The 17,500-nt window shown below is 46.5% G+C and overlaps 1 protein-coding gene across 1 annotated transcript in view; it reads left to right on the top strand.

Annotated features, from left to right (window-relative positions):
• Positions 1 to 1,514: 1,514 nt before the first annotated feature.
• nbeaa (neurobeachin a) overlaps positions 1,515 to 17,500 on the top strand; it is a gene marked incomplete at its 5' end in the record, with an annotated part of 215,820 nt that continues 199,834 nt past the window's right edge. Inside the window, 3 exons of the mRNA XM_064971081.1 lie at positions 1,515 to 1,631; positions 7,869 to 7,989; positions 17,248 to 17,348. Of these exons, the coding sequence (XP_064827153.1) occupies positions 1,515 to 1,631; positions 7,869 to 7,989; positions 17,248 to 17,348 (339 nt within the window). The remainder of the gene's footprint in view (positions 1,632 to 7,868; positions 7,990 to 17,247; positions 17,349 to 17,500) is intronic.

Here is a 17,500-nt window from a genome sequence, read left to right as displayed (position 1 = left end):
GTCTGTCTGTCTGTCTGTCTGTCTGTCTCTGTCTGTCTCTCTGTCTGTCTGTCTGTCTGTCTGTCTGTCTGTCTGTCTGTCTGTCTGTCTGTCTGTCTGTCTGTCTCTGTCTGTCTGTCTGTCTGTCTGTCTGTCTGTCTGTCTGTCTGTCTGTCTGTCTGTCTGTCTGTCTCAATTCAATTCAATTCAATTCAAGGGGCTTTATTGGCATGGGGAAACATGTGTTAACATTGCCAAAGCAAGTAAGGTAGATAATATATAAAGTGAAATTAACAGTAGACATCACACATAAAGAAGTTTCAAAACAATAAAGATATTACAAATGTCATATTATATATACAGTGTTTTAACAATGTACAAATGGTAAAGGACACAATATAAAATAAATAAGCATAGATATGGGTTGTATTTACAATGGTGCATGTTCTTCACTGGTTGCCCTTTTCTCGTGGCAACAGGTCACAAATCTTGCTGCTCTGATGGCACACTGTGGAATTTCACCCAGTAGATATGGGAGTTTTTCAAAATTGGATTTGTTTTCGAATTCTTTGTGGATCTGTGTAATCTGAGGGAAATATGTCTCTCTAATATGGTCATACATTGGGCAGGGGGTTAGGAAGTGCAGCTCAGTTTCCACCTCATTTTGTGGGCAGTGAGCACATAGCCTGTCTTCTCTTGAGAGCCATGTCTGCCTACGGCGGCCTTTCTCAATAGCAAGGCTATGCTCGCTGAGTCTGTACATAGTCAAAGCTTTCCTTAATTTTGGGTCAGTCACAGTGGTCAGGTATTCTGCCGCTGTGTACTCTCTGTTTAGGGCCAAATAGCATTCTAGTTTGCTCTGTTTTTTTGTTAATTCTTTCCAATGTGTCAAGTAATTATCTTTTTGTTTGCTCATGATTTGGTTGGGTCTAATTGTGCTGCTGTCCTGGGGCTCTGTAGGGTGTTTGTGAACAGAGCCCCAGGACCAGCTTGCTTAGGGGACTCTTCTCCAGGTTCATCTCTCTGTAGGTGATGGCTTTGTTGTGGAAGGTTTGGGAATTGCTTCCTTTTAGGTGGTTATAGAATTTAATGGCTCTTTTCTGAATTTTGATAATTAGTGGGTATCGGCCTAATTCTGCTCTGCATGCATTATTTGGTGTTCTACGTTGTACACGGAGGATATTTTTGCAGAATTCTGCATGCAGTCTCAATTTGGTGTTTGTCTCTCTCTCTCTGTCTCTCTGTCTCTCTCTCTCTCTCTCTCTCTCTCTCTCTCTGATTCAATTCAATTCAAGGGGCTTTATTGGCATGGGAAACATGTGTTGACATTGCCAAAGCAAGTGAGGTAGATAATATACAAAAGAATTAAACAATAAAAATGTACATTAAACATTACACATACAGAAGTTTCAAAACAATCAAGATATTACAAATGTCATATTACGTATATACACAGTGTTGCAACAACTCTCTCTCTGTCTCTCTCTGTCTCTCTCTCTGTCTCTTTCTCACTCTGTCTCCGTCTGTCTGTGTCTCTCCAGCTAGTGGGAGGTGAGTTTGACCTCGAGATGAACTTCATCATTCAGGACAGTGAGAGTATCGGCTGTATGGTCGACCTACTCTCCCACTGCGAAGTCACCTGCCAAGCTGAGGTAAGAAAAAGTACTATATTATTACTATACAAACTATATACTATAATATACTTGATATATTCACTATATATATATATATAAGTATGTGGACACTGGTGTTATCCCCGGTGGTATCCCTAGTGTTATCCCCGGTGGTATCCCTGGTGTTATCCCTGATGTTATCCCCGGTGTTATCCCTGGTGTTATTCCTGGTGTTATCCCTGGTGTTATCCCTAGTGTTATCCCTGGTGTTATCCCTAGTGTTATCCCTGGTGTTATCCCTGGTGTTATCCCTGGTGTTATCCCTAGTGTTATCCCTAGTGTTATCCCTGGTGTTATCCCTGGTGTTATCCCCGGTGTTATCCCTGGTGTTATCCCTGGTGTTATCCCTAGTGTTATCCCTAGTGTTATCCCTAGTGTTATCCCCGGTGTTATCCCTAGTGTTATCCCTGGTGTTATCCCTAGTGTTATCCCTAGTGTTATCCCCGATGTTATCCCCGGTGTTATCCCTGGTGTTATCCCTAGTGTTATCCCTAGTGTTATCCCCGATGTTATCCCTGGTGTTATCCCTAGTGTTATCCCTGGTGTTATCCCTAGTGTTATCCCTAGTGTTATCCCTGGTGTTATCCCTAGTGTTATCCCTGGTGTTATCCCCGGTGTTATCCCTAGTGTTATCCCTAGTGTTATCCCTAGTGTTATCCCTGGTGTTATCCCTAGTGTTATCCCTGGTGTTATCCCTAGTGTTATCCCTGGTGTTATCCCCGGTGTTATCCCCGGTGTTATCCCTAGTGTTATCCCTAGTGTTATCCCTAGTGTTATCCCTGGTGTTATCCCTGGTGTTATCCCTGGTGTTATCCCTGGTGTTATCCCTAGTGTTATCCCTAGTGTTATCCCCGGTGTTATCCCTAGTGTTATCCCTGGTGTTATCCCTAGTGTTATCCCTAGTGTTATCCCCGATGTTATCCCCGGTGTTATCCCTGGTGTTATCCCTAGTGTTATCCCTAGTGTTATCCCCGATGTTATCCCTGGTGTTATCCCTAGTGTTATCCCTGGTGTTATCCCTAGTGTTATCCCTAGTGTTATCCCTGGTGTTATCCCCGGTGTTATCCCTGGTGTTATCCCTAGTGTTATCCCTGGTGTTATCCCTAGTGTTATCCCTAGTGTTATCCCTGGTGTTATCCCTAGTGTTATCCCTGGTGTTATCCCTAGTGTTATCCCTGGTGTTATCCCTGGTGTTATCCCCGGTGTTATCCCCGGTGTTATCCCTAGTGTTATCCCTAGTGTTATCCCTAGTGTTATCCCTGGTGTTATCCCTAGTGTTATCCCTAGTGTTATCCCCGATGTTATCCCCGGTGTTATCCCTGGTGTTATCCCTAGTGTTATCCCTGGTGTTATCCCTAGTGTTATCCCTAGTGTTATCCCTGGTGTTATCCCTAGTGTTATCCCTGGTGTTATCCCTAGTGTTATCCCTGGTGTTATCCCTAGTGTTATCCCCAGTGTTATCCCTAGTGTTATCCCCGATGTTATCCCCAATGTTATCCCTGGTGTTATCCCTAGTGTTATCCCTAGTGTTATCCCCGATGTTATCCCCGGTGTTATCCCCGGTGTTATCCCCGGTGTTATCCCTGGTGTTATCCCTAGTGTTATCCCTAGTGTTATCCCTGGTGTTATCCCCGGTGTTATCCCTAGTGTTATCCCTGGTGTTATCCCTAGTGTTATCCCTAGTGTTATCCCCGATGTTATCCCCGGTGTTATCCCCGGTGTTATCCCCAGTGTTATCCCCGGTGTTATCCCCGGTGTTATCCCCGGTGTTATCCCTAGTGTTATCCCTAGTGTTATCCCCGATGTTATCCCTAGTGTTATCCCCAGTGTTATCCCCGGTGTTATCCATGGTGTTATCCCTAGTGTTATCCCCAGTGTTATCCCCAGTGTTATCCCTAGTGTTATCCCCAGTGTTATCCCCGGTGTTATCCCTAGTGTTATCCCCGGTGTTATCCCTAGTGTTATCCCTAGTGTTATCCCTGGTGTTATCCCTAGTGTTATCCCTAGTGTTATCCCTGGTGTTATCCCCGGTGTTATCCCCAGTGTTATCCCTGGTGTTATCCCTAGTGTTATCCCTAGTGTTATCCCCGGTGTTATCCCCGGTGTTATCCCTAGTGTTATCCCTAGTGTTATCCCCGATGTTATCCCTAGTGTTATCCCCAGTGTTATCCCTGGTGTTATCCATGGTGTTATCCCTAGTGTTATCCCCAGTGTTATCCCTGGTGTTATCCCTAGTGTTATCCCCAGTGTTATCCCCGGTGTTATCCCTAGTGTTATCCCGGTGTTATCCCTAGTGTTATCCCTAGTGTTATCCCCGGTGTTATCCCCGGTGTTATCCCTAGTGTTATCCCCGGTGTTATCCCTAGTGTTATCCCTAGTGTTATCCCTAGTGTTATCCCTAGTGTTATCCCTAGTGTTATCCCTGGTGTTATCCCTAGTGTTATCCCTAGTGTTATCCCCGATGTTATCCCTAGTGTTATCCCTGGTGTTATCCCTGGTGTTATCCCTAGTGTTATCCCTAGTGTTAACCCTAGTGTTATCCCTAGTGTTATCCCTGGTGTTATCCCTGGTGGTATCCCCGGTGTTATCCCTAGTGTTATCCCTGGTGTTATCCCTAGTGTTATCCCTGGTGTTATCCCTAGTGTTATCCCTAGTGTTATCCCTGGTGTTATCCCTAGTGTTATCCCTAGTGTTATCCCTGGTGTTATCCCTGGTGTTATCCCTAGTGTTATCCCTGGTGGTATCCCCGGTGTTATCCCTAGTGTTATCCCCAGTGTTATCCCCAGTGTTATCCCCGGTGGTATCCCTAGTGTTATCCCCGATGTTATCCCTAGTGTTATCCCTAGTGTTATCCCCGATGTTATCCCTAGTGTTATCCCCGGTGTTATCCCCGATGTTATCCCTGGTGTTATCCCTAGTGTTATCCCTAGTGTTATCCCCAGTGTTATCCCTAGTGTTATCCCCGATGTTATCCCTGGTGTTATCCCTGGTGTTATCCCCAGTGTTATCCCTGGTGTTATCCCTGATGTTATCCCTAGTGTTATCCCTGGTGGTATCCCCGGTGTTATCCCTGGTGTTATCCCTAGTGTTATCCCTGGTGTTATCCCTAGTGTTATCCCTGGTGTTATCCCCGATGTTATCCCTAGTGTTATCCCTGGTGTTATCCCCGATGTTATCCCTAGTGTTATCCCTGGTGTTATCCCCGATGTTATCCCTAGTGTTATCCCCGGTGTTATCCCTAGTGTTATCCCTGGTGTCATCCCTAGTGTTATCCCTGGTGTTATCCCTAGTGTTATCCCTGGTGTTATCCCTAGTGTTATCCCTGGTGTTATCCCTAGTGTTATCCCCGGTGTTATCCCTGGTGTTATCCCTGGTGTTATCCCTGGTGTTATCCCTAGTGTTATCCCTAGTGTTATCCCCGGTGTTATCCCTAGTGTTATCCCCGGTGTTATCCCCGGTGTTATCCCTAGTGTTATCCCTAGTGTTATCCCTAGTGTTATCCCTGGTGTTATCCCTGGTGTTATCCCTGGTGTTATCCCTAGTGTTATCCCTGGTGTTATCCCTGGTGTTATCCCTAGTGTTATCCCTGATGTTATCCCTGGTGTTATCCCTGGTGTTATCCCTGGTGTTATCCCTGGTGTTATCCCCGGTGTTATCCCTAGTGTTATCCCTGGTGTTATCCCTAGTGTTATCCCTGGTGTTATCCCCGATGTTATCCCTAGTGTTATCCCCGGTGTTATCCCTAGTGTTATCCCTGGTGTTATCCCCGGTGTTATCTCTGGTGTTATCGCTGGTGTTATCCCCGGTGTTATCCCTAGTGTTATCCCTGGTGTTATCCCTAGTGTTATCCCTAGTGTTATCCCCGGTGGTATCCCTAGTGTTATCCCTGGTGTTATCCCTGGTGTTATCCCTAGTGTTATCCCTGGTGTTATCCCTAGTGTTATCCCTGGTGTTATCCCCGATGTTATCCCTGGTGTTATCCCTAGTGTTATCCCCGGTGTTATCCCTTGTGTTATCCCTAGTGTTATCCCCGGTGTTATCCCTGGTGTTATCCCTGGTGTTATCCCCGGTGTTATCCCTAGTGTTATCCCTGGTGTTATCCCCGGTGGTATCCCTAGTGTTATTCCTGGTGTTATCCCTAGTGTTATCCCTGGTGTTATTCCTGGTGTTATCCCTAGTGTTATCCCTGGTGTTATCCCTAGTGTTATCCCCGGTGGTATCCCTAAGATTTGGAAAGTGACAGATGTCCTCCGCCTACGTAAAGGAGGAGATCCTTCTGACTTAGATAACCATCGTCCAATTGCCAAGTCGGCTAAGAACTGTTTTAAACTTCTCACTCTATTCTAAGTATGTACCAATCCAGTTTTAACTCTGGATATAGCACCGTTTCAGCTGCTTCGCTTCTATTAGATAATGTGCTAAATTGCTTGGATCATAAAAATCATGGTGCTGTCTTTTTTGAAGGACTTTTCCCAAGGCCGTTGATACCGTCAACCATCACATTCTTTATTTCGAAGGTTGATTGAAATAGGTCTGGATCAAGCTTCGTGGAAGTGGTTTGAAAATTATCTGTCAGAAATTAGTTAATGTGTGATATATTATGGTGTTAAGTCAAGTTTCCTTTATACAGTAGTACATGAGGTGTACCGCAGGGGTCAGCACTGGGACCTCTTCTCTTTACTTTTTATGTAAATAATATTGGGTCTGTCTGTTATAACTTGTCATATTCATCTGTATTCAGATGACACTGTTATGTACGTATGCCATTGACCCAATTGTTGACCAGGCTATGTTAGAGCTGCAATCTAACCGTGTTACTTTACACAACACCCTGGTTGGTTTAACACTTAAAATCAAATCAAATCAAATTTTATTTGTCACATACACATGGTTAGCAGATGTTAATGCGAGTGTAGAGAAATGCTTGTGCTTCTAGTTCCGACAATGCAGTAATAAACAACAAGTAATCTAACTAACAATTCCTAAACTACTGTCTTATACACAGTGTAAGGGGTTAAAGAATATGTACATAAAGATATATGAATGAGTGATGGTACAGAGCAGCATAGGCAAGATACAGTAGATGGTATCGAGCACAGTATATACATATGAGATGAGTATGTAAACAAAGTGGCATAGTTAAAGTGGCTAGTGATACATGTATTACATAAGGATGCAGTCGATGATATAGAGTACAGTATATACGTATGCATATGAGATGAATAATGTAGGGTAAGTAACATTATATAAGGTAGCATTGTTTAAAGTGGCTAGTGATATATTTGCAACATCACACACATCACACACATCACACACAACGTGGCCAAGACTAAATACATGTTGTTCTGTAGTTCTCTCCAGAATGTCCATAGATGGACTACATATTTATTCACTGGATGGTTCTCCCATCGATCAGGTTTCCACCTACCGATATCTGGGCATTTGGATTGACAAACATTTGTGTGTTGCTGCGTCACCAGGTGATGAAGCTGTGTGTGATGCTGCGTCACCAGGTGATGAAGCTGTGTGTGTTGCTGCGTCACCAGGTGATGAAGCTGTGTGTGTTGTCGCGTCACCAGGTGATGAAGATGTGTGTGATGTTGCATCACCTGGTGATGAAGCTGTGTGTGTTGTCGCGTCACCAGGTGATGAAGATGTGTGTGATGTTGCGTCACCAGGTGATGAAGCTGTGTGTGATGTTGCGTCACCAGGTGATGAAGCTGTGTGTGTGATGCTGCGTCACCAGGTGATGAAGCTGTGTGTGTGATGCTGCGTCACCAGGTGATGAAGCTGTGTGTGATGCTGCGTCACCAGGTGATGAAGCTGTGTGTGTGATGCTGCGTCACCAGGTGATGAAGCTGTGTGTGTGATGCTGCGTCACCAGGTGATGAAGCTGTGTGTGATGCTGCGTCACCAGGTGATGAAGCTGTGTGTGTGATGCTGCGTCACCAGGTGATGAAGCTGTGTGTGTTGTCGTGTCACCAGGTGATGAAGCTGTGTGTGATGCTGCGTCACCAGGTGATGAAGATGTGTGTGTTGTCGCGTCACCAGGTGATGAAGATGTGTGTGATGCTGCGTCACCAGGTGATGAAGCTGTGTGTGTTGTCGCGTCACCAGGTGATGAAGCTGTGTGTGATGCTGCGTCACCAGGTGATGAAGATGTGTGTGTTGTCGTGTCACCAGGTGATGAAGCTGTGTGTGTCGTTGTGTCACCAGGTGTGGTCCATGTTCACAGCCATCCTGAGGAAGAGTGTGAGGAACCTTCAGACCAGCACAGAGGTGGGCCTCATACAACAGGTCCTGTCCAAGATGAGCTCTGTGGACGACATGATCGCAGGTAGGGGAACACACACACACACACACATCAAATCACATGTTATTGGTCACACACGTGTTTAGCAGATGTTATTGTGGGTGTATCAAAGTGCTTGTGCTTCTAGCTCGGACGGTAATATCTAACAATTTCACAACACATACCCAATACACACACGTCTAAGTAAGGAAGTGAATTAAGAATATATAAATATATGGACGAGCAATGTCAGAGCAGCATAGACTAAGATACAGTAGAATAGTGTAGAATACAGTATATACATTTGAGATGAGTAATGCAAGATATGTAAACATTATCAAAGTGACCAGTGTTCCATTATTAAAGTGGCCAGTAATTTCTAGTCTGTCTATATGCAGTAGCTTCTAATGTGCGTGGCTTTTTAACAGTCTGATGGCCTTGAGATAGTAGCTGTTTTTCAGTCTCTCGGTCCCAGTTTTGATGCACCTGTACTGACCTCGCCTTCTGGATGATAGTGGGGTGAACAGACAGTGGCTCGGGTGGTAGATGTCCTTGAGGATCTTTTTGGTCTCCCTGTGACATCGGGGGTGTAGGTGTCCTGGAGGGCAGGTAGTTTGCTCCCGGTAATGCGTTGGGCAGACCGCACCACCCTCTGGAGAGTCTTGCAGTCGCCTGCCATACCAGGCGGTGATACAGCCCGACAGGATGCTCTCAATTGTGCATCTATAAACGTTTGTGAGGGTTTTAGGTGCCAAGCCAAATTTCTTCAGCCTCCCGAGGTTGAAGAGACACTGTTGTGCCTTTTTCACCACACTGTCTGTGTGGGTTGAACATTTCGGATCGTCGGTGATGATGTGTACGCCGAGGAACTTGAAGCTTTCCACCTTCTCCACTGCGGTCCTGTCGATGTGGGGCTGCACGCTCTGCTGTTTCATGAAGTCCTAGATCATCTCCTTTGTTTTGTTGATGTTATTTTCCTGACACCACACTCCCAGAGCCCTCACCTCCTCCCTGTCTCATCATTGTTGGTAATCACCCTACTGCTGGTATGTTGTCAGCAAACTTGATGATTGAGTTGGAGGCGTGCTTGGCCACGCAGTCATGGGTGAACAGGGAGTACAGGAGGGGGCTGAGCATGAACCCTTGTGGGGCCCCTGTGTTGAGGATCAGCGAAGTGAAGGTGTTGTTTCCTACCTTCACCACCTGGGGGCGGCCCGTCAGGAAGTCCAGGACCCAGTTGCACAGGGAGGGTCTGAGATCCAGGGCCTCCAGCTTGATGATGAGCTTGGAGGATACTAACGGTGTTCAATGCTGAGCTGTAGTCAATGAACAGCATTCTCACATAGGTATTCCTCCTGTCCAGATGGGATAAGGCAGTGTGCAGTGCGATGGCGTTTGCATTGTCTGTGGATCTATTTGGGCGGTATGCAAATGGAGGTTGGTCTAGGGTGGCTGGTAAGATGGAGGTGATATGGTCCTTGACTAGTCTTTCAAATTACTTCATGATGACAGAAGTGAGTGGGCGGTAGTCGTTTAGCTTAGTTACCTTCGCTTTCTGGGTACAGGAACAATGGTGGCCATCTTGAAGCATGTGGGAATAGTAGACTGGGATAGAGTGAGATTAAATATGCCCTTGAACACACCAGCCAGCTGGTCCGCGCATGAGGACACAGCTAGGACTGCCGTCTGGGCCACACACACACACACACACACACACACACACACACACACACACACACACACACACACACACACACACACACACACACACACACACACACACACACACACACACACACACACAGGAAAACACACTCACACAAACGCACACAAAGCCACACACACACACAAAGGCACACACACACACACACACACACACACACACACACACACACACACACACACACACACACACACAGGAAAACACACTCACACAAACGCACACAGAGGCACACACACACACACACACACACACACACACACACACACACACACACACACACACACAGACACACACACACACACACACCCTTTACTATACCAGTTACAACTGTCTTGTCCTTGACTCCACCTCCCCGCTTTATGTCATCCTGTCCTCTTCAACTAATGTGCTCATGGCCAGTTTGTGTGTGTGTGTGTGTGTGTGTGTGTGTGTGTGTGTGTGTGTGTGTGTGTGTGTGTGTGTGTGTGTGTGTGTGTGTGTGATGCGTGCGTGCGTGTGTGTGTGTGTGTGTGATGCGTGCGTGCGTGCGAGCATGCGTGCGTGTGTGTGTGTGTGTGTGCGTGTGTGTGTGTGTGTGTGATGCAGTAATGAAGTTGCGTGGGAGGTGTCTATTCATTTACAGCAGTATTACTGAGAATGGCCAGTGGAAGCACATTCTCTCTCTCTCTCTCTCTCTCTCTCTCTCTCTCTCTCTGCTGTCCTTACACTAATCTATGGTGACACACACACACCGCACACACTTATATACACACTCACTCACACACTCTCACACATGCACGTGCGCACTCACACTCACAGTAAATACAATAGAATAGTTAATGATAACAACAGAGAGTAGCAGCACTGTACAATGGGGGGGGGGGGGGATATATGCCAATAGCCATTTGATTAGATGTCCAGGAGTCTTATGGCTTGGAAGGTAGAAGCTGTTTAGAAGTCCCTTGGAACTAGACTTGGTGCGTCGGTACCGCTTGCCATGTGGTAGCAGAGAGAACAGTCTATGACTAGGGTGGCTGGGGTCTTTGACAATTTTTAGGGCCTTCCTCTGAAAACGCCTGGTGTAGAGGTCCTGGATGGCAGAAAGCTTGGCCCCAGTTATGTACTGGGCCGTACGCATTACCCTCTGTAGTGCCTTGCGGTCGGAGGCCGAGCAGTTGCCGTACCAGGCGGTGATGCAACCGGACAGGATGCTCTCGATGGTGTAGCTGTAGAACCTGTTGAGGATCTGAGGACCCATGCCACACCTTTTCAGTCTCCTGAGGGGGTAAAGGTGTTGTCGTGTCCTCTTCACGACTGTCTTGGTGTGTTTGGACCATGTTAGTTTGTTGGTGTGGACACCAAGGAACTTGAAGCTCTCAACCTGCTCCACTACAGCCCCGTCGATGAGAATGGGGACGTGCTCGGTGCTCGGTCCTCCTTTTCCTGTAGTCCACAATCTCCTTAGTCTTGATCACGTTTAGGGAGAGGTTGTTGTCCTGGCACAACACGGCCAGGTCTCTGACCTCCTATAGGCTGTCTCGTCGTTGTCGGTGATCAGGCCTACCACTGTTGTGTCGTCTGAAAACTTAATGATGGTGTTGGAGTTGTGCCTGGCTGTGCAGTCATGAGTGAACAGGGAGTACAGGAGGGGACTAAGCACGCATCCCCAAAGTCCTCTGTGTTGAGGATCAGCATGGCGGATGTGTTGTTACCTACCCTTACCACGTAGGGGCGGCCCGTCAGGGAGTCCGGGATCCAGTTGCAGAGGGAGGGGTTTAGTCCCAGGGTCCTTAGCTTATTGACGAGCTTTGAGGGCACTGTGGTATTGAACGCTGAGCTGTAGTCAATTAATATCATTCTCACATAAGTGTTCCTTTTGTCCAAGTAGGAAAGGGCAGTGTGGAGTGCAATGGAGAATGCGTAATCTTTGGATCTGTCGGGGCGGTATGCAAATTGGAGTGGGTCTAGGGTTTCTGGGATAATGGTGTTGATGTGAGACATGACCAGCCTTTCAAAGTATTTCATGGCGACAGACGTGAGTGCTACGGGTCGGTAGTCATTTAGGCAGGTTACCTTGGTGTTCTTGGGCACAGGGACTATGGTGGTCTCCTTAAAACATGTTGGTATTACAGACTCAGACAGGGAGAGGTTGAAAATGTCAGTGATGAAACTTGCCAGTTGGTCAGCGCATGCTCGCGGTACACGTCCTGGTAATCCGTCTGGCCCTGCGGCCTTGTGAATGTTGACCTGTTTATAGGTCTTACTCACGTCGGCTGTGGAGAGCGTGATCACACAATCTTCCGGAACAGATGGTGCTCTCATGCATGTTTCAGTGTTATTTGCTTCGAAGCCTGTATAGAAGTAGTTTAGCTCGTCTGGTAGGCTTGTGTCACTGGGAAGCTCTCGGCTGTGCTTCCCTTTGTTGTCTGTAATAGTTTGCAAGCCCTACCACATCCAACGAGCGTCAGAGCCGGTGTAGTACGATTCGATCTTAGTCCTGTATTGTCTCTTTGCCTGTTTGATGGTTCGTCAGAAGGCATAGCAGGATTTCTTATAAGCTTCAGGGTTAGAGGAGTGGAAGCTCTAGCCTTTAGCTTAGTGCGGATGCTACCTGTACTCCATGGCTTCTGGTTGGGGTATGTACGTACAGTCACTGTGGGGACAACGTCATCGATGCACTCATTGATGAAGCCAATGACTGATGTGGTGTACTCCTCAATGCCATCGGAGGAATCCCAGAACATATTCCAGTCTGTGGTAAAATCAGTCCTGTAGTTTAGCATCTGCTTCATCTGACCACTTATTTATAGACCGAGTAACTGGTGCTTCCTGATTTGATTTTTGTTTGTCAGTAGGAATCAGGAGGATTTAATTATGGTCAGATTTGCCAAATGGAGGGTGAGGGAGAGCTTTGTATGTGTCTCTGTGTGTGGAGTAAAGGTGGTCTAGGGTGAGGGAGAGCTTTGTATGTGTCTCTATGTGTGGAGTAAAGGTGGTCTAGGGTGAGGGAGAGCTTTGTATGTGTCTCTATGTGTGGAGTAAAGGTGGTCTAGAGTGAGGGAGACCTTTGTATGTGTCTCTATGTATGGAGTAAAGGTGGTCTAGGAGTGAGGGAGAGCTTTGTATGTGTCTCTATGTGTGGAGTAAAGGTGGTCTAGGAGTGAGGGAGAGCTTTGTATGTGTCTCTGTGTGTGGAGTAAAGGTGGTCTAGGGTCAGGGAGAGCTTTGTATGTGTCTCTGTGTGTGGAGTAAAGGTGGTCTAGGGTGAGGGAGACCTTTGTATGTGTCTCTATGTGTGGAGTAAAGGTGGTCTAGGGTCAGGGAGAGCTTTGTATGTGTCTCTATGTGTGGAGTAAAGGTGGTCTAGGGTGAGGGAGACCTTTGTATGTGTCTCTATGTGTGGAGTAAAGGTGGTCTAGAGTGAGGGAGAGCTTTGTATGTGTCTCTATGTGTGGAGTAAAGGTGGTCTAGAGTGAGGGAGACCTTTGTATGTGTCTCTGTGTGTGGAGTAAAGGTGGTCTAGAGTGAGGGAGACCTTTGTATGTGTCTCTATGTATGGAGTAAAGGTGGTCTAGGAGTGAGGGAGAGCTTTGTATGTGTCTCTATGTGTGGAGTAAAGGTGGTCTAGGAGTGAGGGAGAGCTTTGTATGTGTCTCTGTGTGTGGAGTAAAGGTGGTCTAGGGTCAGGGAGAGCTTTGTATGTGTCTCTGTGTGTGGAGTAAAGGTGGTCTAGGGTGAGGGAGACCTTTGTATGTGTCTCTGTGTGGAGTAAAGGTGGTCTAGGGTCAGGGAGAGCTTTGTATGTGTCTCTATGTGTGGAGTAAAGGTGGTCTAGGGTGAGGGAGACCTTTGTATGTGTCTCTATGTGTGGAGTAAAGGTGGTCTAGGGTCAGGGAGACCTTTGTATGTGTCTCTATGTGTGGAGTAAAGGTGGTCTAGGGTGAGGGAGACCTTTGTATGTGTCTCTATGTGTGGAGTAAAGGTGGTCTAGGAGTGAGGGAGAGCTTTGTATGTGTCTCTGTGTGTGGAGTAAAGGTGGTCTAGAGTGAGGGAGAGCTTTGTATTTGTCTCTGTGTGTGGAGTAAAGGTGGTCTAGGAGTGAGGGAGAGCTTTGTACGCGTCTCTATGTGTGGAGTAAAGGTGGTCTAGGAGTGAGGGAGAGCTTTGTATGTGTCTCTATGTGTGGAGTAAAGGTGGTCTAGAGTGAGGGAGAGCTTTGTATGTGTCTCTATGTGTGGAGTAAAGGTGGTCTAGGGTCAGGGAGAGCTTTGTATGTGTCTCTATGTGTGGAGTAAAGGTGGTCTAGAGTGAGGGAGAGCTTTGTATATGTCTCTGTGTGTGGAGTAAAGGTGGTCTAGGAGTGAGGAAGAGCTTTGTACGCGTCTCTATGTGTGGAGTAAAGGTGGTCTAGGGTGAGGGAGACCTTTGTATGTGTCTCTATGTGTGGAGTAAAGGTGGTCTAGGAGTGAGGGAGACCTTTGTATGTGTCTCTATGTGTGGAGTAAAGGTGGTCTAGGGTGAGGGAGACCTTTGTATGTGTCTCTATGTGTGGAGTAAAGGTGGTCTAGAGTGAGGGAGACCTTTGTATGTGTCTCTATGTGTGGAGTAAAGGTGGTCTAGAGTGAGGGAGAGCTTTGTACGCGTCTCTATGTGTGGAGTAAAGGTGGTCTAGGGTGAGGAAGAGCTTTGTACGCGTCTCTGTGTGTGGAGTAAAGGTGGTCTAGGGCAGGGGTGTCAAAGTCAAATGGACGGAGGGCCAAATAAAAAATTTAGCTACAAGCCGAGGGCCGGACTGTTCGAATGTTCATTGAAAAATTTTTAAATGACGCATATAGTCTAGTGAACCTAATTGAACCTACTGAAAACCTAACAAATATATTCCAATATGATCAGATAAATAAAGCAATATTTTCTTATGGCTCTGTCAGTAATCTTTAATTTTCAACAGACACAAAAGACAAATTTCCTTTATATAAAAATCCCCATAACATGAACATTAAATGAAAGAAACCGGTATTCAAGGCACCATCAGTAGCCTATATTTTCTATTTTAGCAAAAGTGGGCTAAATTTACTTCAAAGAAAAAAACAATAATAGCAATTTTCTATCATCCACTATGATACAATGATAAGCTGTCAGCTCACCTGTCGCGTTTTCCTCTTGCATCTTTTCCCGTATCTTCGCCACCAGTCCGCTCCTGTGTCCACACATCGCAGGTGCTCCGTCGGTTGTCAAACCCACGAGTTTTTCCCAAGGCAGCTCCATCTCATTTACACATCTTGACACCTCTTCATACAAATCATGCCCCGTAGTTGTGCCATGCATAGGACGTAAAGCCAAAAACTCCTCTGTCACGCTTAGGCTGGAGTCCACTCCGCGGATGAAAATTGACAACTGGGCAATGTCAGAAATGTCGGTGCTCTCATCCACAGCCAAGGAATATGCAATGAAATCTTTTCCCTTTTTCACAAGCTGCTCTTTTAGATTGATGGACAACTGGTCTACTCTCTCGGCAATGGTGTTTCTGCTCAGACTCACATTTAAAAAGAGTTGCCTTTTTCTGGGCAAACTTCGTCACAAACTTTAATCATGCAGTTTTTGATGAAATCCCCCTCCGTAAATGGCCGGGCTGATTTAGCGATCTCTTCTGCCAAAATAAAACTGGCCTTGACAGCAGCCTGGCCTTGTGATTTGGCTTTTTTGAACAGAGCCTGTCGAGATTTGAGGCCTCGTTTTAATTCCTCTGCCTTTTGTAGCCTTTGTTCCATGTCCATATTCTTGTTTTTGTCCGCGTGTTTCGTTTCATAATGTCGTCTCAGATTATACTCTTTCAGTACCGCCACACTTTCTCCACACAGAAGACACACAGGTTTTCCAGCTACCTCCGTGAACATATACTCCGACTCCCACCTTGTTTGAAACCCCGGTTCTCAGTGTCCACCTTCCGTTTTGCCATTTTTGATGGGTATCTGAAAGTTAATTTTACTGTGATGCTGACGACTGCTGTGCCAATAAATATTGAAATGAAGCAGCCTACTGCTCGGTGCGTCACCGTTGCATTGTGGGAAATGTAGTATTGGTGCGTGTAAAAGATCTGCGGGCTGCCGGCTTGCTGCGGTCTGCGGGCCGGTTCTAATAATAAATCAAGATCATCCCAGGGGCCGTAAAAAACCTTCTCGCGGGCCGGATGTGGCCCGCGGGCCTTGACTCTGACATATGTGGTCTAGGGTGAGGGAGACCTTTGTCTGTGTCTCTATGTGTGGAGTAAAGGTGGTCTAGAGTGAGGGAGACCTTTGAATGTGTCTCTATGTGTGGAGTAAAGGTGGTCTAGAGTGAGGGAGACCTTTGAATGTGTCTCTATGTGTGGAGTAAAGGTGGTCTAGAGTGAGGGAGAGCTTTGAATGTGTCTCTATGTGTGGAGTAAAGGTGGTCTAGAGTGAGGGAGACCTTTGAATGTGTCTCTATGTGTGGAGTAAAGGTGGTACATAGATCTTTTCCCTCTGGTTGCACATTGAACATGCTGATAGAAATTTGCTTAGATGGATTTAAGTTTCCCTGCATCAATGTCCCCGGTGTCTTAACGTTGTATTGATTAATGTGACGACTGAATGATTAACTGTTTATAGTTACGTGATTAAATTCATCAGATATTTATTAACTCAGTAACATGACAGGGATAAGTTACAAACAACACAAAGAAACTACCCATAAAACACAATTGGTTAGGAATACTTAAACCGCCAGCCTTGTTCTCCCGGGCCATCTTATTCAGCAGGCGTGCGTCCCAAAAATCACTTTATTTCCTATTTAGTGCACTACTTTTGATCAATATTGGTTCAGGGTACTATTTTGAATGCGTGCCAGTATTACAGTCTGTCCCTTCCTGATGACCTCACAGTGGTGTCTCCAGGCATGTGATAGGCTACTCACCACTACTTTTAACACAGTCAGCAACAACCCTGTCTGCCAAACGCTGACTCGTCATCAGCACACTCTAGCATTGTCTCACCTCTCCTTTCTCCCTCTCTCTCTCTCTCTCTCTCTCTCTCTCTCTGTCTCTCTCTCTGTCTCTCTCTCTCGCTCTCTCTCTCTCTCTCTCTCTGTCTCTCTGTCTCTCTCGTCTCTCTCTCTCTTGTCTCTCTGTCTCTCTCTCTTGTCTCTCGGTCTCTCTCGTCTCTCTCTCTCTTTCTCTCTCTGTCTCTCTCTCGTCTCTCATCTCTCTGTCTCTCTCGTCTCTCTCTCTCATCTCTCCTCTCTCCTCTCTCCCTCTCTCTCTCTCTCTCTCTCTCTCTCTCTCTCTCTCTCTCTCTATGTCTCTCTGTCTCTCTTGTCTCTCTCTCGTCTCTCTGTCTCTATCGTCTCTCGGTCTCTCGGTCTCTCTCGTCTCTCTCTCTCTTTCTCTCTGTCTCTCTCTCGTCTCTCATCTCTCTGTCTCTCTCGTCTCTCTCTCTCATCTCTCCTCTCTCCTCTCTCCCTCTGTCTCTCTCTCTCCCGTCTCTCTCTCTCTGTCTCTCTCGTCTCTCTCTCGTCTCTCCTCTGTCTTACTCTCTCTCTCTCTCATCTCCCCTCTCATCTCTATCTGTCTCTCTGTCTCTCTCTAGATCTGCTAGTGGATATGCTGGGGGTGATGGCCAGCTACAGCATCACAGTGAAGGAGCTGAAGCTTCTATTCAGTATGCTGAGGGGAGACAACAGTATCTGGGTGAGTATACCTGGGGGACACAGGCTGGGTTAGACATGATGGGTTAGACAGGATGGTTAGACATGATGGGTTAGACAGCATGGTTAGACAGGCTGGGTTAGACATGATGGGTTAGACAGCATGGTTAGACAGGCTGGGTTAGACATGATGGG

The sequence above is a fragment of the Oncorhynchus masou genome, chromosome 8, assembly GCF_036934945.1.
Source record: "Oncorhynchus masou masou isolate Uvic2021 chromosome 8, UVic_Omas_1.1, whole genome shotgun sequence".
Taxonomy (NCBI): Eukaryota; Metazoa; Chordata; class Actinopteri; order Salmoniformes; family Salmonidae; genus Oncorhynchus; species Oncorhynchus masou.
The sequence above is the reverse complement of the archived record's forward strand: the minus strand, read 5'-3'. Positions and strand labels throughout refer to the sequence as shown.